General features: G+C 37.2%; 1 protein-coding gene across 13 annotated transcripts in view; it reads right to left on the reverse strand.

Moving 5' to 3' along the window:
* The window catches only part of UTRN (utrophin), a 374,743-nt gene that overhangs the window by 230,693 nt on the left and 127,928 nt on the right, over positions 1–16,122 (reverse strand). For 11 of the 13 annotated variants that reach the window (XM_040553278.1, XM_040553280.1, XM_040553275.1 and 8 more), the window contains 6 exons: positions 13,668–13,859; positions 11,373–11,545; positions 6,623–6,773; positions 5,182–5,357; positions 3,889–4,024; positions 1,764–1,913 (listed from right to left, as the gene is read on the reverse strand). In XM_040553278.1, the coding sequence (XP_040409212.1) occupies positions 1,764–1,913; positions 3,889–4,024; positions 5,182–5,357; positions 6,623–6,773; positions 11,373–11,545; positions 13,668–13,859 (978 nt within the window). Of the gene's footprint in view, positions 1–1,763; positions 1,914–3,888; positions 4,025–5,181; positions 5,358–6,622; positions 6,774–11,372; positions 11,546–13,667; positions 13,860–14,146; positions 14,253–14,730; positions 14,749–16,122 lie in introns of those variants that run through there. The other 2 variants (XM_040553287.1, XM_040553282.1) reach the window with 2 other exon arrangements.

Below are 16,122 nucleotides of genomic sequence, written 5' to 3' on the forward strand. Positions count from 1 at the left end.
GTAACCTTATTGTAGTGAAAATAAATTGGCTTGCAGTTTCTAGAAGTGAGTGACTGAAAAGCAATATACAAAGGAAAAAATAAAACCCCTATTTTCCATGTCTGGCTGGGTTAAAAAACAAAATTTAAAAATATCAAAAGCCCAGCAAATTCTTACCTCCCTTATCCATACTATAAATCCCAAATAATTCTATTCCTTTTTTCACCTGGCTCTCCAAGCTCCACTTGAAAAAAAAAAAAAATCCAATTTTCTTTAACCAATGAGTTCTTTTCTTCTCTTTGGTCAGTATGTGAGATTAAATTGGTTCAGTTCACTACAGTGTTTAATTTACACCATCTATATTCAAGAGGAATCCCAGACACACTCAACTGAGGATTTTCTCAAGGAGCTTTACCTCAGCTTCATTTGTTCTCCTCTTAGCAGCTGCAAATATTCAACTTTCCTATAAAGCAAAGATTTATTGTGACACTCTCAATTTCAAACTAACGCTAGTGTTTGACTCAAACAAGTGAAATTGGCTGGATGGCCACGTTCATAGAGTTGCAGACACTGGCTTGATGTCCAGGTGAAAACCAGTGATGAGTGGTATCCCTCAGGGGTCTGTATTGGGACCGATACTATTTAATACACCTTTGTCAGCAACATGGACAGTGGGACTGAGTGCACTGTCAGCAAGTTTGTGGATGACGCTAAGTTGAGTTGCGCAGTCAACATGCTGGAGGGAAGGGATGCCATCCAGAGGGACTCTGACAGGTTGGCCTGTGTGAACCTCATGAAGTTCAACAAGACCAAGTACAAGGTCTGCACCTGGGCTGGGGCAATCTCAATCATGAATACAGGCTGGGCAATGAGTGGATTGAGAGAAGCCCTGTGGAGAAGGACTTGGGGGTACTGGTGGAGGGAAAACTGAACCTGAGCTGAGTTTGCACCAGTAGACCAGAATGCCAACTGTATCCTGGGCTGCAACAAAAGAAGTGGAGTACCGCATCCAACTCTGGGATGCCCAGCACAGGAGAGACATGGAACAGTTCAAATGGGTCCAGAAGAGGTCCATGAAGATAATCAGAGGGCTGGAACACCTCTTCTGTAATGAGATGCTGAGATAGATGGCATTATTTAGCCTAGAGAAGGGTCTGAGAAGACCCTACAGCAGCCTTCTAGTACTTAAAGGTGGCCTACAGAAAAGATGAGGAGAGACTCTTTATCAGGGAGCGTAGTGAAAGGACAAGGGAGTAACAGTTTTAAACAAAAAAAAGTAGGTTTAGATTAGACGGTACAAAGAAATTCTTTACACTCTTCACTGGAGTGTGAGGCACTGGAACAGGTTGCCCAGAGAAGTCATGGATGCCTCAATCTCTGGAAATATTTAAGGCCAAGTTGGATCATGCTTTGGGCAACTTTAACTGGTATTCCTGCCCATCAGAGGAGTTGGAACTAGATCATCTTCAAGGTCTGTTCCAAACCAAACCATTCTATAATTCTATGACTGTAAATATTTTTAACTCAGCTGTTTGAAAGAAAGCCAATACAAAAAACACACTTAATTAAAAACTAAATTAAACCAACTTATTCTGATGGAAAAAATGTCCACAAGGGTTTTGATATGGACATGGATTAAGAATTCCTGCCTGGGAGACCATTCCGTCAACATACATGCACAGCTTCCAAGACATTTTACATGTCACAACATACATGTGAAACCAAAACTCTAAGTACACCACTGTATTTTCAGCCTCAGGTAAAAATGCTGAAGAAATGCATACCTTATTCCATCTCACATTGAGGGACTGCAGGCTATCAGAAAGTTTGTTTTTCTCCTGAAGACTGACATTTTTATCCAGAATAACTTCGGGTTCAGTTCTGTTCAACCATTCCAGTTTGTCTCCCTGTACTTCCATCTCTTCATTTAAGACCTAAAAGGGACAGAAGAGTTTTGGACTGAAGCCAAACACACACATGCTTAAACAGTAACAGGCAAAAAAGTTTTCCTTTTACTCCAATACTTAGAATTTTCCCTTGAAATGTGTGACAAAAAGTGTGTTTTATATTTGTTTGTTTTTGATTCTATGTTATGTTTGGAAATTTTATTGAAACATCAACACTTTTTACTAACTGGAAAACACCCATAAAGCTGCAAATATAATAGCCAAGGTACCTACACAGCCTCATATCATGCACACTGATTCTCATCTCACAAGATGCTTCTGTTTGATCACCTCTGGATGTACCATGTATCCAAAACACTACATGTTGTCAATCAAAATTATTGCCTGCCATAGTTTAAAAAAAATAAAAACTAAGGGCCCACTCCTATTACACCAGTACATGGTAGATCACTACCATCACAAGGTAATTTCTTCTTAACAAAATGTGCTCTAAAGATATTTAAAAACTAAACATAACCTTACAATTTGATTTTGATCAACTTCCCAAAGTCATCTTTCTCTTTAAAGATGAAAGTACAGGGCAGATCCTACAAAAAGAGGTTATGCTTGGACGCACTTCCCATCAACTTTAACATAATTATGCTATTCTTTGCCCATAGACCAAAAGCACTGTGAAGCAGAAATCACAAATTTTGTCTTTAAGCACTGGAATAAACAAATTACAATAGCAAGTATACATTACACCTATCCACTCCAATATACTGCCTTTACTAAGTTTTCAAGTTTTTTGTTTTTTTTTTTTAAAGTGGGTGTTTTTTGATTTTTTTTTTCCCTTCCATATACTATAACCTCTTAGGTGTTTCAGAACCTTTATTTAGAAATCTCCTTGTCATTCCCATATTGTAATTATTCCTGACTGATCAGTTAACATCTGTTATTTCCACTTCCCCAATAGTAGCTTTTAATAATAGCTCATCTCCCCTTTTTTTATCTTGTCATCACTGGGTCTGTTCTCGTTGTTCTTTATTTGACTGGACAAAACAAGGTGAGCTCTCGGAGTTTCTTTACGTATGAGGAGTTCACCCTCCTGAATAGCCCAGTAATCTCACTAGTACCTTTCTACTGCGAACTCACCTTCCCTTAATATGCATAACCGTAATCCCATGCGACATTCCTGCTGTAGTAGGGCTGAATATGGCACTTAGTAACTCCCTGTCAGTGTTTCTCTAGCAAATTTCCCCCCCACCTCCCCTTAATCTAGTTCTACCTTTCACTTCAGGCATCTACGTTAAGGTGGACCACAAGAAAAAAATAAATTTTCATGAAAGCTAGATAGCCACTACTCAATTGATATAAAAGACTGAACTTGTTTAGGCAAACAACAGCAACTAATTTACATCACTTATACACATTTGTTGTAATTTGAAGGTTTTCCACCTGATTTTATCTAGCAGTAGACTTTTTTTTTTATTATTCATTAAAAAAAACAGTAAAGCAGGTTTGTGAGACTGACTATTCCTCCCATTCTTTCTAGGATTCCAGAAGCATTCTCTTTCACCCATCCTAGAACCAAAGTTATTTTGCTGTCAAAGCCAGACACAAACAGGAAAAATACACATGCATCTAAGTAACACAAAATGACCAAAATCTTTACAAGACTAAACAGCAGGTTAAATAAAATCTTAAATATGCAACACAAAGTATTAAAGCTGCCCAGTAAACTGACAATGGCGCATGCTCACCCATCTTAGAAACTTGGTTTATATTGGCTTTTTGCTGAAGTTTTCACAAGGATTAAGTAGACTTGTAGATATCACCCTGAGTAAAATTCCACTTAAGATTTGTATTGGTTTTATATTTATTTCTCACTTTCTGAAACAGCCACCATCATTTGGCTAGATAACGTAGTTATCAACTTGACCTGACTTCATTATTGAGATGCTCCTTGCTTGGGTAAGTCATCAAACACACATGCATACACACACACACTAATGGATCTTACCTGTAATTCTCGCAAGTTTTCTTCATGGTTGAATGTAAATCTCGTGTCCAGAGCATTCTCTGCATTTTCCAACCAGCAACGCAGCTCATCGAGCTTCTTTCTGTAATCTATCAACTGCTGATTCTCTCCTTTTAGCCTTAAAAATGAAAACAAAAAATCCACCTGCACTTCTGCAGTGAACATGGCATGCCAGTCCTGCATCTGATTAACAGTTGCATGTTTTTCAGTTGCCAAATAACTTTAAAGAATTAATTCTAGTCACATCATTAAAATGCAACATACTTTCAAATTAATACTACCACCTTAAAAATAGATAAATTTCAGTTCCAAAGTCACAAAATAGACTTTTAAAAGTCTGTAGCAAACATTAAACATGAGTGACAGTAATGACAACACTTTCAGGCCTAATCATTTAAAGCCACAATAAGACCAATGTTTATGAAAATATCAGAAATGTCCCTAGACCTTTCAAGGGAAAAAAATCCCTAAATCACACATACCTTTAATAGAACTTCTCAAATTAAAATAATTACAAAAAATCTTAATCTGTTCTTCAATGTATCACAAAATATTTAAATATGTATCTATATGACCATATAAATAACTCCAAAAATAACTATTCGTTCCAGGGATTTATCGTAATAGATTTCTTTAACATTGAGAATTGAGGGGAGAACCTTGTATTCTCAGGTACACTGAAAATTTGTGTATTCATCTCAGAAAACCTTGCACTTTGATCTTTTGAAGGAAATTTAAGACTTCTTTTCGCAAGTGATTTTCATTTTGTTCAGAATATACCTAGTCAGCTTAATTAAACTGTAGTAAACACAAACCTAAAGCTTTTGTTTTGTAGTATTGTTCTTGAATTCCATAATTCAGTTGTTTTAACTAGCCTATCTTTGACAATGCAAAAGCAGAAATCAAGGCCATGTACTTACAGTTTAGCTTCAGCCAGAGAAACTAGATGAGTGTTCCTTCCAAAAAAACTGTCTGGCTTAGCAATGAAATGATTGTGAAAACAAAGGAAAATATTAACAGTTTCTGTGGTTTTCATTCAGTGGGTTGTGTTAAACACTGACTTACTAGGCAGTCAATTGCAGCTGCATTTATGAGGATTCTGTTCTAGGAGATTGTTCAAAACAAACAAAAAAAGAAGTCTGAATGTCAGGAAAATTTAAATTAATGGCAGCATGCCATAGAATGCGCTACCCCTCCTATTCTCCTAGAGTCTTCTAAATGAGATTCTCCTCATCGCATCTGGTTAGACATCCAAATTTCTGATTAACTTATTACCTCTGCTGTCTATCCATGACCTCCGCAGTGATTGCTTTCCAGCGCCTATTCAGACCTGCCAGCTTCTCCTGCAGGAAGCTCCCATCCGTAGCAGAGAGTTTCTGTATGATCCCTTCCCCAGTTCTGTTCAATGCCGAAACACTGGTCTGATGGCTGCTGACTCCCTCTTCAAGTTCCTGTCAAAAGCATAAAAGTGACACAGAATTTTATTACTGACCTGAAGCGACTTTGATCTGTGGTTCACAACATGCAGAATGAATCCTGGGTACGTATTATTTTACTGGAACAGGCACTTAAAGCCATCTCACTTAAAATTGGAGTCTGTTGTTAAATCTGGTTTAATTTTCTAATGAGTGTCATAAAAAGAGGTAATGATACATAATAGGCTGCTGAATACTACTTAGGATCACAAGAATTCATTTAAACCAGTGTCAGAATTCACACTCACTTTTGATTCCTTTCCTTTTAATGTACAGCACTTTCTAGTACCGCTAACAGATGGTGAGAATTTTTTTAAGCACTTCTTCTCATAAGCCATGGCCATGACTATTTCTATAACTTAATGATATTTTAGCTAGGATAATTATATCTATGCTCCCCAGACATGACAACAAATCCATGAAACTGAAGGAAGTCAGAAGTTGTCAGGATCAAACCTTCAAATATCCCTAACAACCATAAAAAGCTTACATTGTTAGTACAAATATCTCTGCAGCTAGAATAGAAACAAGGTAATTCAAGAAAGAGACAGGAAATGCCCTAGAAAAAAACTACAAGCAGTAACAAGGACAAATACAAACTGTATGTTAGGATAACACTTGGATAGCCATTTCTCACAAAATAAAAAAAAAATGTGATTCTTAAACTTATGTTTTCTTCCCTTTATTTAACAGGGTGTAGTTTAGTTAAACAGAAAAGCCTGCTCTTCCATAACGAGGATCCAGAGAAACGTCAGGGAATTAAATTGTAGAATTGAAGTCTGAAACAGTCAAATCTATGGCACCCATAACTGAAATTTTCTGATTTTCTGGATTACTTATATGAAGCAGGATCTTGAAAATTAATTAGTTTAAAAATATATAATTTGGTAAGTTATAATCGACCGTAATTGGGTTCTTTTTTTTTTTTTAATTATGAGTAGGAAGTAAATGAAATAATGTGCTGCATTTCTTAACTGATTAACATAATTTTAAAGCTGTAATGAAACAACAAAAATTATGCCAACATTTGCATTATCAAATTATCTCAAAACCTTCCACAATAGGAGTCATCATACTATAAGCTGGAGTCGTGATCTTCCCCATGAATCATTTTAAACTGGAATTGAAAATTACATAATTGCACAGTCTTAACAGTAGACATCTACATAGAAAACTACAGTTTTAGACAAAAAAAATGTAGATTTTCCAGCTTGCCCAGTTTCTGGGCATATTGTACATACCTGCTGATGCAGCCCAGCTGTCTGCAGATCCAGGCTGCCATCTGGACCATGGGCATCAGCTAATAACCCTTCGGCTTCCGTTATCCACTGGGAGAGGTCATTGAGATCACAGTGGAACTGCCTCCATGCCTCAATCGCTCTATCAAAGCAACTGTTTGAAAACAAAGTGTTGAAAAATTATCCAAATGTTTCAGTGGAAAAAAAATAAGATTTCCGTTCTAGTGATATTTAAGAATTCCATACAACTTGCCTTGCGTAACAGAAAGACTAGCCTATAGCTTGGATAATTAAGTCCCGGTACTGAGGGCTCCCTGACGTAGTATTAGCTGGTAAAAGCCCACAGCACAAACTGTCATTAACCCCCAGCTAAAGGAAAAAAGGCAGTCCTAAGTGAACTTTTGTTTCTATCACTTAAAAAATAAAGATTGATTAGCTGCAACAAATTGGTCTGCAGAACCTTTTTTCTTTATTATAAAGCAGTTCGGATATCAGACAGCATGAAACATGAAATATGATTAATTGCTCAGATTATTTTTTTTTTCTAATTTATAAACTGTGCAGTGCCGGTGCCTGGAATTTAATAAGTGAAAGGTGATTTTGACTATACAGAACTGACTGTATTACCAGTAGACCTGCACAAATAGTTCTTCTATAATTGAATCCAATGATTTCCCATGCACTTTGCTATTATTACTGTATTTGCAGCCTCAAATTAATGTGCGGCTTAACTCAAAGGGTAACATTTTCAAGAATGGAAAAGGCTGAATTGCTATAGTCAGAAAGTTGTTTTTAATTAAGTGAGCGGTCTACAATGTTAACAAACCAACAAACAACAGTCCGTGAACATTAAATAAGAAAACCATGTCAGAAAGGTATAGCGAGACTCGTTTTCAATTTATTGATCCCTAACAAAATGTTAGCAATTACAGAAAATAGGACAGATGTCTCAAGAGACTCGAGATAAAACATGAGACCTACATCAACTCTTGCAGACTAGATAGCATCCCATTCCCAAGTAATAAAAACAGCCTTCTTTAAAGACACAGGAGGCCAAGTCTCCTAAGAATCAGAGGGTCCTTGCTGATGTGAGGGGAGGAAAGACCTCATCTGCAGCCCATTACTTTTTTTCTTAAACAATTTCAACAGCAAAGATTCCAGGGTTACTGTGTATATACAAATGTAATCTGAACTTAGCCGTATAACAACAAATGTATCTGAAATCAGGTTTGAAAGAGCTATGTTGCATTTATTTTCTTCACTAGTTAAATTCAGCAATCCCAGAGTTCTAATGAGATTATTTTCATCAAAATTGTTATCTCATTTTTATCAAGGATTATCCATATTTCCTGGTATGTACAGGGCTTTTTTTTTTTTTTATTGTTATCATTCTTCATACGGACTTATTCTAATAAAGAAGAAAGCCTAAGAAAATCTCTACATCATTTTTTCTGACCCTATTTCCTAGTTATACCACTTCAGCTACTTACGCATACCTCAGCACAATACATTAGACCAATCCGTAGATTGACCCCCAATCTCATTCTCCTTTAATTTCTCAGCTACATTTTACAAGCTTTAACTGAACATACTTTCTCAGGATTGTATCTAATTTCACACTTAATGAGAAGAGATATTCATAGAATCATAGAATATCCCGAGTTGGAAGGGACCCATAAGGATCATTGAGTCCAACTCCTGACACCGCACAGGTCTGCCCACAAGTTTAGACCATGTGACTAAGTGCACAGTCGAATCTCTTCCTAAATTCATACAGGCTTGGTGCTGTGACTGCTTCACTGGGGAGCCTGTTCCAGCATGCGACCACCCTCTCGGTGAAGAACCTCTTCATGATGTCCAGCCTCAACTTCCCCTGCCTCAGCTTGACACCGTTCCCGCGGGTCCTGTCACTGGTGATACCGGAGAACAGGTCACCTGCCTCTCCACTCCCCCTTGCGAGGAAGTTGTAGACTGCAATGAGGTCTCCCCTCAAATTCTAAGCACTTGAGATAGTTTAAAAGAATACTTTAATGGCTTCCTTCAAAATGAACATTTCTGGGGGAGTTTGGCGCACGTAACTTTTTCCAGAATCTAGAATTTTAAAATTTTACAAGGAGAACATTGAAGATACAAAGCTTTAACTCCTGCAGTTTCCATTTCCTGCCTACAGCTCCAACAGCATTTTGTGCACCCAGCTGAAGTTTCTGGCTCCCGTTTTGAGCCAGACACACCTGCTGCTGTTTCGCCACGCAGACTGCCCCAGCTGAAAGATTAAAGCCCCAAAGTCCTGTCACTACAGCACCAAGATTTGGCTACATCCAGCCTCCTCGAAGGGAAGGCCTTACTTCCTAACCACAGCTCATTCCCAAACTACCAGTGCTTGTCAAAGCTCTGGTGGAAAGTCTATGGCAGAAGCAGCAGAACAAGCAAACCAGCATTGTTTCATACAGCTCAACGAGTCGTTAGATCTGTACATATACAGACACACACACACAATCACATACAAAAAGAAACCACGTTTTATTTTACATGTGTTTAACTTAAACTGGAGTCAATCGGATTCAGTTGAGCCCTTAAAAGCCTTGCTAAATGCAGTTGAATTAAACTTGTTTGGCTATATCTGAGCTTTTATACAAGGTTTAACTACTTAGCTGGTACTCAATCACAAGATCATTACTACCTCTGAATACTAAATCAGTCTTTTGCAAAAGACTTCAGATGCTGTTTCTACTAATTCTGTCAAAATCTCCATGCACCCCAGAAATAGAAAAAAGCCAGAGGTTATTAAGGAGATGGAGTTTTCTAGTCTTCTTTCTTATACTTAGGGCAAGAATGGAAAAAAACAAGGACTTTTAGTTTAAAATAAAACAAACAAACAAAAAAAAAAACAGTAACTTCTCAGTAACAGAAAAGGTTTAGGAATACTAATACCAAAATAGTGTTTTAACATTGATGCTAAAACTGTCTTCATTAATTAAAATACATTCTCCCATTAAAATTGTAGCACTTAAATTTATTTAAGAAGTTACATACCATTCTAGCTTTAGCAGTCCCTTTTGTATCAAAATCATGCCCAATAATATTCTCATTAAGATGCAAAGCTTTACAAATGTTAGGAAGTTCAAGATTAATTTGTACTCAGTGAACCAACTGAGGGGGTGATTTGTTGTATTTTGCCAGATAATCAAAAACATTGAAGTTACCCTTTGATACGGTTACCTTCTTCAATGGGAAGATTAGGTTTCTGGTTAACCCTGACTACTTAATGAAATGAAGCTTTAGTAGTAAATGAAATGTTATTGATACTTACAAAAGGATAATGATGTTAAATTAAGTTACAGGGGACAAAAGGCATAACTAAAGCCTAGTGTGCCTTGTACCTATGAAGACAACAAAAATAGCCGCAGACATATAAATATAGACAGGTAACAGGTTCTGGAGCACTTGTCTCCAAGTGTATCAGGTGACCAGTGGCAGCCAGCAAGAACCCAAAGTGATACCCAGCTGGCAACACTATTCTCAAATTAAAACACAGTGAAGCAACACTGATGCATAAGAAGTCTTGATGTTTTACTGATCCAGTGGCCAAGAACTTCCTGAAGTCCCTGCTCAGATAATGACACCAACCAATTTTGTTCTCCTACATACACCCCAGTGCTCTGCAGCTTACATGACACATGCTTCCTAACAGCATCTCTTCAAAATACACAAGTGAAGATGGCTCGACATTACATTGTACTCTACAGAACTGCATCAACCATCGCCTTATTTACATTAACATTAAAAAGCAAATGTAACTCCAGTATGAAAATTTGCATTTAATCTTAACTTTCATATAATCATTTTCAGTCATAAAGGTTTTCTGCATAGCAGTAATCCCAGTATCTGCTACTGTTTGTGCTGTATTTTCAGCTTATTGGTAAATTCCTGAACACATACCTCCACTATTTCCAGCTCAAAACTCTTGCAGAGCTAGCCTATGCCTTTCTGACACACATTTTCCAAGTGCGACAAGGTGGTATAGAGTTTTTTTTTGAACACTTAAAGATGTTGCAGATAAGACATTTTCTGGTTTAGAATATCTTCTGTATAAATTAAAGTTTAAATTATATTTCCCACACACACACACACACTTTTGGGGATAAATGATATTACAGTTATTTGATATTTTTGTGGAAAGAAAACATGAAATGCAGCATTTTTCTTGAGCATTTACTCTCTTGTTCTCTCAAATACAAAACAGTGTAATACAGTAATCTTTCATCCTTGACTATTTACAACCGAGATATTAGCAACTATCATACACAGGAGCTGAACTCAATGATCCTTGTGGGTCCCTTCCAATTCAGGATATTCTATGATTCTAAGCTATATTTTAAAGACCTTTCCTTGCAAGTTCCCTCCCTCCTCCAAAAGGACCATGAGCTTTGAATTCTTTGTTAAAATATTTCTCACTCAATGTTTTTCTGCTGGAACTTTTCTTTGCAATACCCTTACAAAAGCTTTACGTTTTATGAACAAAATATTCTACACTATAAAGCAAAAATTATCTCTATAAAAATACCCAAACTACTATTTGCATGGTAACTGTTTCAATGTTCAATAATTCTGGCAATTAATCTGTAATACTGACATACTACAGTTGATTATTCCCAAACTTTACCTTCACTGTCAGAGTATGTTTGTACAACACTTAAGTTCCAGGATAAAATATTTACCACTAGGTCACAAACACCAAACACCCTTGACTTACCACTTCCGATCATTGTACATCCGATTAATTCTGTCCCATTCCGCATTCAGCTGGGTTAGTGCATCTCCTATTTGTATCGCCTCAGGTCCAGATGCTTCCAGAATAACATCAGGCTGCTTCTCATGTATGACTGCAATCTGATCCCCAAGTTTATCCAAAATATCTTTTACGTTCTACAAGTACAATAATAACACAAGCCATCAGTAAAGTCAACACCAGCAGGGGAAAAAAAAGTATCCAAAAGTAACCTCTTCAAAACACTGTTTCAAAAGAGTACCTAGAATAAGACCATGGCTGTTAGCAGTTCATAGATTAAATCAGCTATAGCAACTGAACTTAACTGTCAATCACAACTTTTAAAGCATGTCTTCATTTATTTTTTTTAAATAAAGACGATTAGATATTTTACACAGCTAAATCTTTTCCTCAGGAAAAAGGACATACATTACTTCTCAAAAAACTACCTTGTTAAACAAATCCACATCTGTATCATGAGGACACTGTACATATTGCTTCCCCACATAAAAAATTGGCTACAAGATATGTGTTTTTGTTTCACGTAATTTCTCATATGCACAGAACTGCAAAGGCAAAAACTACATAAAAGTTTTAAGATTTAAATGAAAAAGTTAAAGTAATGCAAATCAAATATCAGTAAGCTACAATACAGATATACCTTAAAACCAGACCCTGTTATAAGACTGCCTTTGCATTCAGAGGACAAACCAACCTTGCAAACAGTGCAATTTACTTTTTTTTTTTTTTTTAAATTTAAAACATCAACACTTCTAAAATGTCTGTAGTCTGCTTCTTCTGAAAAGATTTTAGAATATACCAAAATTTCAAAATCAGATGAGACCTGCACCTAAATGATGTATTTTAAACCCATCTTAACATAAACACTCCCAGTCATACTTAAGGGAATGTGCAGAGTACACAATGAAGAGAAAACCTTATCAACAAAACAAAAGAGTAGCCAACTTGGACTGGCATCATTCCTCTGCTTGTTTAGGAAGACAAAGAACAAATACAAAACATGACTGCCTCATGGAGCAAAACAGTTTTGAAATCCAAATGTTCTGCTGTTCCTGGGCTATAAAAAGGTAAATGTTCAAAATAATGCTCAGCATAAAGCAAATGGGAAGCTAGTAAGTGAGCTAGCAAGCTATTCTTCCTTTCATTCTGCTGCTTTTATTTAAAAAGGAATTACATGGTGTCAGGATGTGTACAAACATGTCCAGGAGAAAACAAAAGCAGCCAGTGTTTCCTTCATCACAGTACCATGCTAAGCAAGAATTAATCAGCGGGAATAATAAGGTATCAGGGAAACATATGGAAAGCACATGGGACGCCAGAAGGTAGGTACACAGCAAAAAGAAAAACAGGTGGGAAAAGTGGACTGTGTAAAAATTCTGAAAAACTTTTAAAGGACATGTGTAATAGCTGCAGAAACAGCTGAACTAGCTTTAGGTGAGAGGCAAAGCCTGACTACCTCAACTATAAGGACACATGAACCCCACCACTATGCTTCTCAACCCACATAGGTACATCCCCACTGCACCACATCATGTGCAATTCCATTGTCCTATGGATGTTTTCTCTGGAAATCTCTGCATCATGCTCCTTTGCATGCTCAGAATTAACTAGCGGACTCAGACTTCTGCATACTTAACTCACGTATTGACAGCAGGATTCAATATTTTCAAGCAAACTTTCTTCATCCCCTTTTGAACAGCAAATTTTTAGATACTTCCTCATTGTTAATCACACAAGTAAATCCACTAGCTGGCAATGAGGAGTAGTAGGAGCTTAAAACTGAGCACATACTGGTTCTTGCTTATCAGAGCAGGTACTGCTGTCTTGCTGCCTCATTTATAGCTCCATAAGAAGTAAATAACCTCCCTTTCTCACACTTCCCATGTAAGAAATTGTTTTTACATGACAAAGAACAGCTATAGCTGTTATAATCAGCATTAGTGTTTCTCTATATAATATGCAGGCTACATGATGAAAGACTTGACAGTTTATCCAACCTAAAAAGTCAAACCCTTTTCCTGCCCCCAACTTTTCCCCACAGCTTCCACTCTTCTCCACTGTACGTTTAAATATTACATTCTGCACAGAAACAAGAACTAGCCACAAAACTGTCTCATTCTGTAATTCTCAGTGTATATTGATCCAGCACACAATGGGCAAAAACACAAATACAGCTATACAGCTGCTAAGATATTTTTTTCTGCTGATATTCTCTTCTCTCCTCCTTCCCTCTGAATATAATGCTTAGACATGCAATACCTTCAGTGCATCTTCCTGAGTTGAAAAATCCTCATAGACGCCAGTGTTTAGCTCGGGTGCATTCAGCAGCAGTTCAACATCAGCCATAGCTAGCAAGACTTTGTTGATTTCAACCAGGTATTCAGCTGAAAATGGCAAGGTCCTAACCCCTGCGGCAAAGTGGCCTTTTAACCTCTGCTGGACAGTGATTGCCTAGAAGGATGAAAGTTCATTTTGTATTTAAAAGAGAAAGAAACTTTATGAAAAAAAAAAATCATAAATTAATAGACTATATTCAGAATTAAAATTTTCTAAATTAAAAGACAAAACAAAGGCCTTTCTAGCAAAGTTGTCTTTTCAGGAAGTTCCAAGTCCTGCAGAGAACTTTCTCTATTTATTCACAAAACAAGTTACAAAACAGTAAATAGCATGCTTCACAATAAGGCTGTATAATTCTTTATTAAAACTCTGGGGAAGGTCACTGCTATTGTTTCTCTCACCTTGATTCTCATCTCTTCAGTAGTTACACTTCTTGATTGGACCTACATGTAGTTGCCATTAAAAGCCATCATCTATCTGCCTTCCTCATCGCCAAGGATTCCCATAAGTTACCAGTTTACTGAAGCAGACTCATTTTCTCTCCACATTCTTCTCAGTAAGCACCCGCATCAATATTTCCCAACCATTTTTAGATAAATTAGTGCTCTACCAGTACCACAGTACCACTTATTACTGCAAAATGAATATTAACTCCTCAAAATCTTGGCAACTGTTACCTGCTCTGGCTGTTAGACCAGGCTATCTAGCCAAGTACCATGTTAGCAGATAAAAAAAAAAGCAAGAACTGTAATTTCATGCAGCTTTTCCTTGGATGACAAATTATACCCCGAATCTGAAGTGTGAGGAAGCCAGCTGTAAGAAGCTGTACACTGCCACATGTAGCAAAGGTAGCAGAGTGTGAAGCAGGTACTCCGATGACGGAAGACAGTTTCTTGCTGAAAAGGCTTCTTTTCCAACAGAATTCTGCTACCATCCTTGAAAAGAGCCCAGTTCTTTAAAATCAGCGATGAAAACGTAAACGCACCTCCAAATACTGAGGAATTCAAGCAAATTCTAAGTCACCATCATGTACTTGATGAAATTGAATGATCAGCAAGACAGACAGAGGAACTCAAATGTCTGTGCAATTTACTAAGAGCAATGGCTTAGAATATGCTTAAGAGTATGAAGGCACAAACTAAATGTATGTTCAGGGTGGTTTCAGCTACTGCATTTTATTTTGCAATTACTTTGGACTGGACACACATGCAGGCAGTTAGCACAGCTGCCAACAGATAAAATAGTAAGCCCCACTAATAAAGTTGCTGTGAACACCTGTCTGCATGTTCCTCCTACATATGTTGCTGAGCATTTCAAATGTTACCTCAAGTTAATTTGAGTGACATATGTGGTATATGTAGTTAAGCAGAAGAACTGCAGCCAAAAATGTATGTTAAAGTATTTGTCATTCAGGACTTCTCATGCATTAAATGCTCCTAAGGATTTTATTTATCTAAAGTACACAGTCATTGCTGTCAAAACTGGGGACACGGATGTATTTCCACAAGATCTTTATCACTAAACATGGTGTGTTTTCAGTCATTCATTGCACACCAAAGAAATAGGACGCCTACGCACATAAGTATAAAGCTGAGTCGACTGAAATCAAGTATTACAGACAAACTCAAACATCATAAAATAATTAGCATTACTTTTGATTTAGTAACACTAATGCAAGCAAGCAGCACAGCCAAAACCATAAACTAATGTATATGCTTTAGTTTCAAATCCAACGTTTTGGCTCCTGATGCTCCGCAAACAAACATTATTTTCTTGAGGTGCTGTACATATTTTGCTAGCTTCCATCACTGAAATTTGGAGCAAATGCCCAAGACTTTGTCAATGGTATGATTCTTCTGTGGAAGAAGCAGCCCCACCTCCACAGAAAAGAGACAAGGTCTATGCAATTGAAAGTTATTCTACCCAGCAGTGTGGGACACGATGGTTTGAACAAACACATGGATACCTGCTACAGTGCAGCAACCTAAAACACCTTAATGAAGCATTTTCTCTAAATCTCCATCATGCCACAAGTCTCGTTCTCACAAAGGCAACAGTCCAGAAACTGAGCTTCACCCAAAGGAATAGACCACTAGACTTACTTTATTATTTTCCTACACACACATTGCTTTATGTTTCATTAGGGAAAATAATAATAATTAAAAAAAAAAAAAGCCTTGCCCAAGATTTAAAACAGCATCTGTGGCATACAGTGAAGTGGCTTTCCACTTGTTAACGATGCTAACATGTTAACAATGCTGAAACTTTCTGCTTCCCCATTAGCCCCATCCAGGGCACCAAGTTGCTGCTCTTCTGCACAGCACTGAATTCCTCCTACTGGTGCTGTTCCTGCAGAGCACATCTCATTATTAATCTC

This window comes from Cygnus olor, chromosome 3 (assembly GCF_009769625.2).
Source record: "Cygnus olor isolate bCygOlo1 chromosome 3, bCygOlo1.pri.v2, whole genome shotgun sequence".
NCBI lineage: Eukaryota > Metazoa > Chordata > Aves > Anseriformes > Anatidae > Cygnus > Cygnus olor.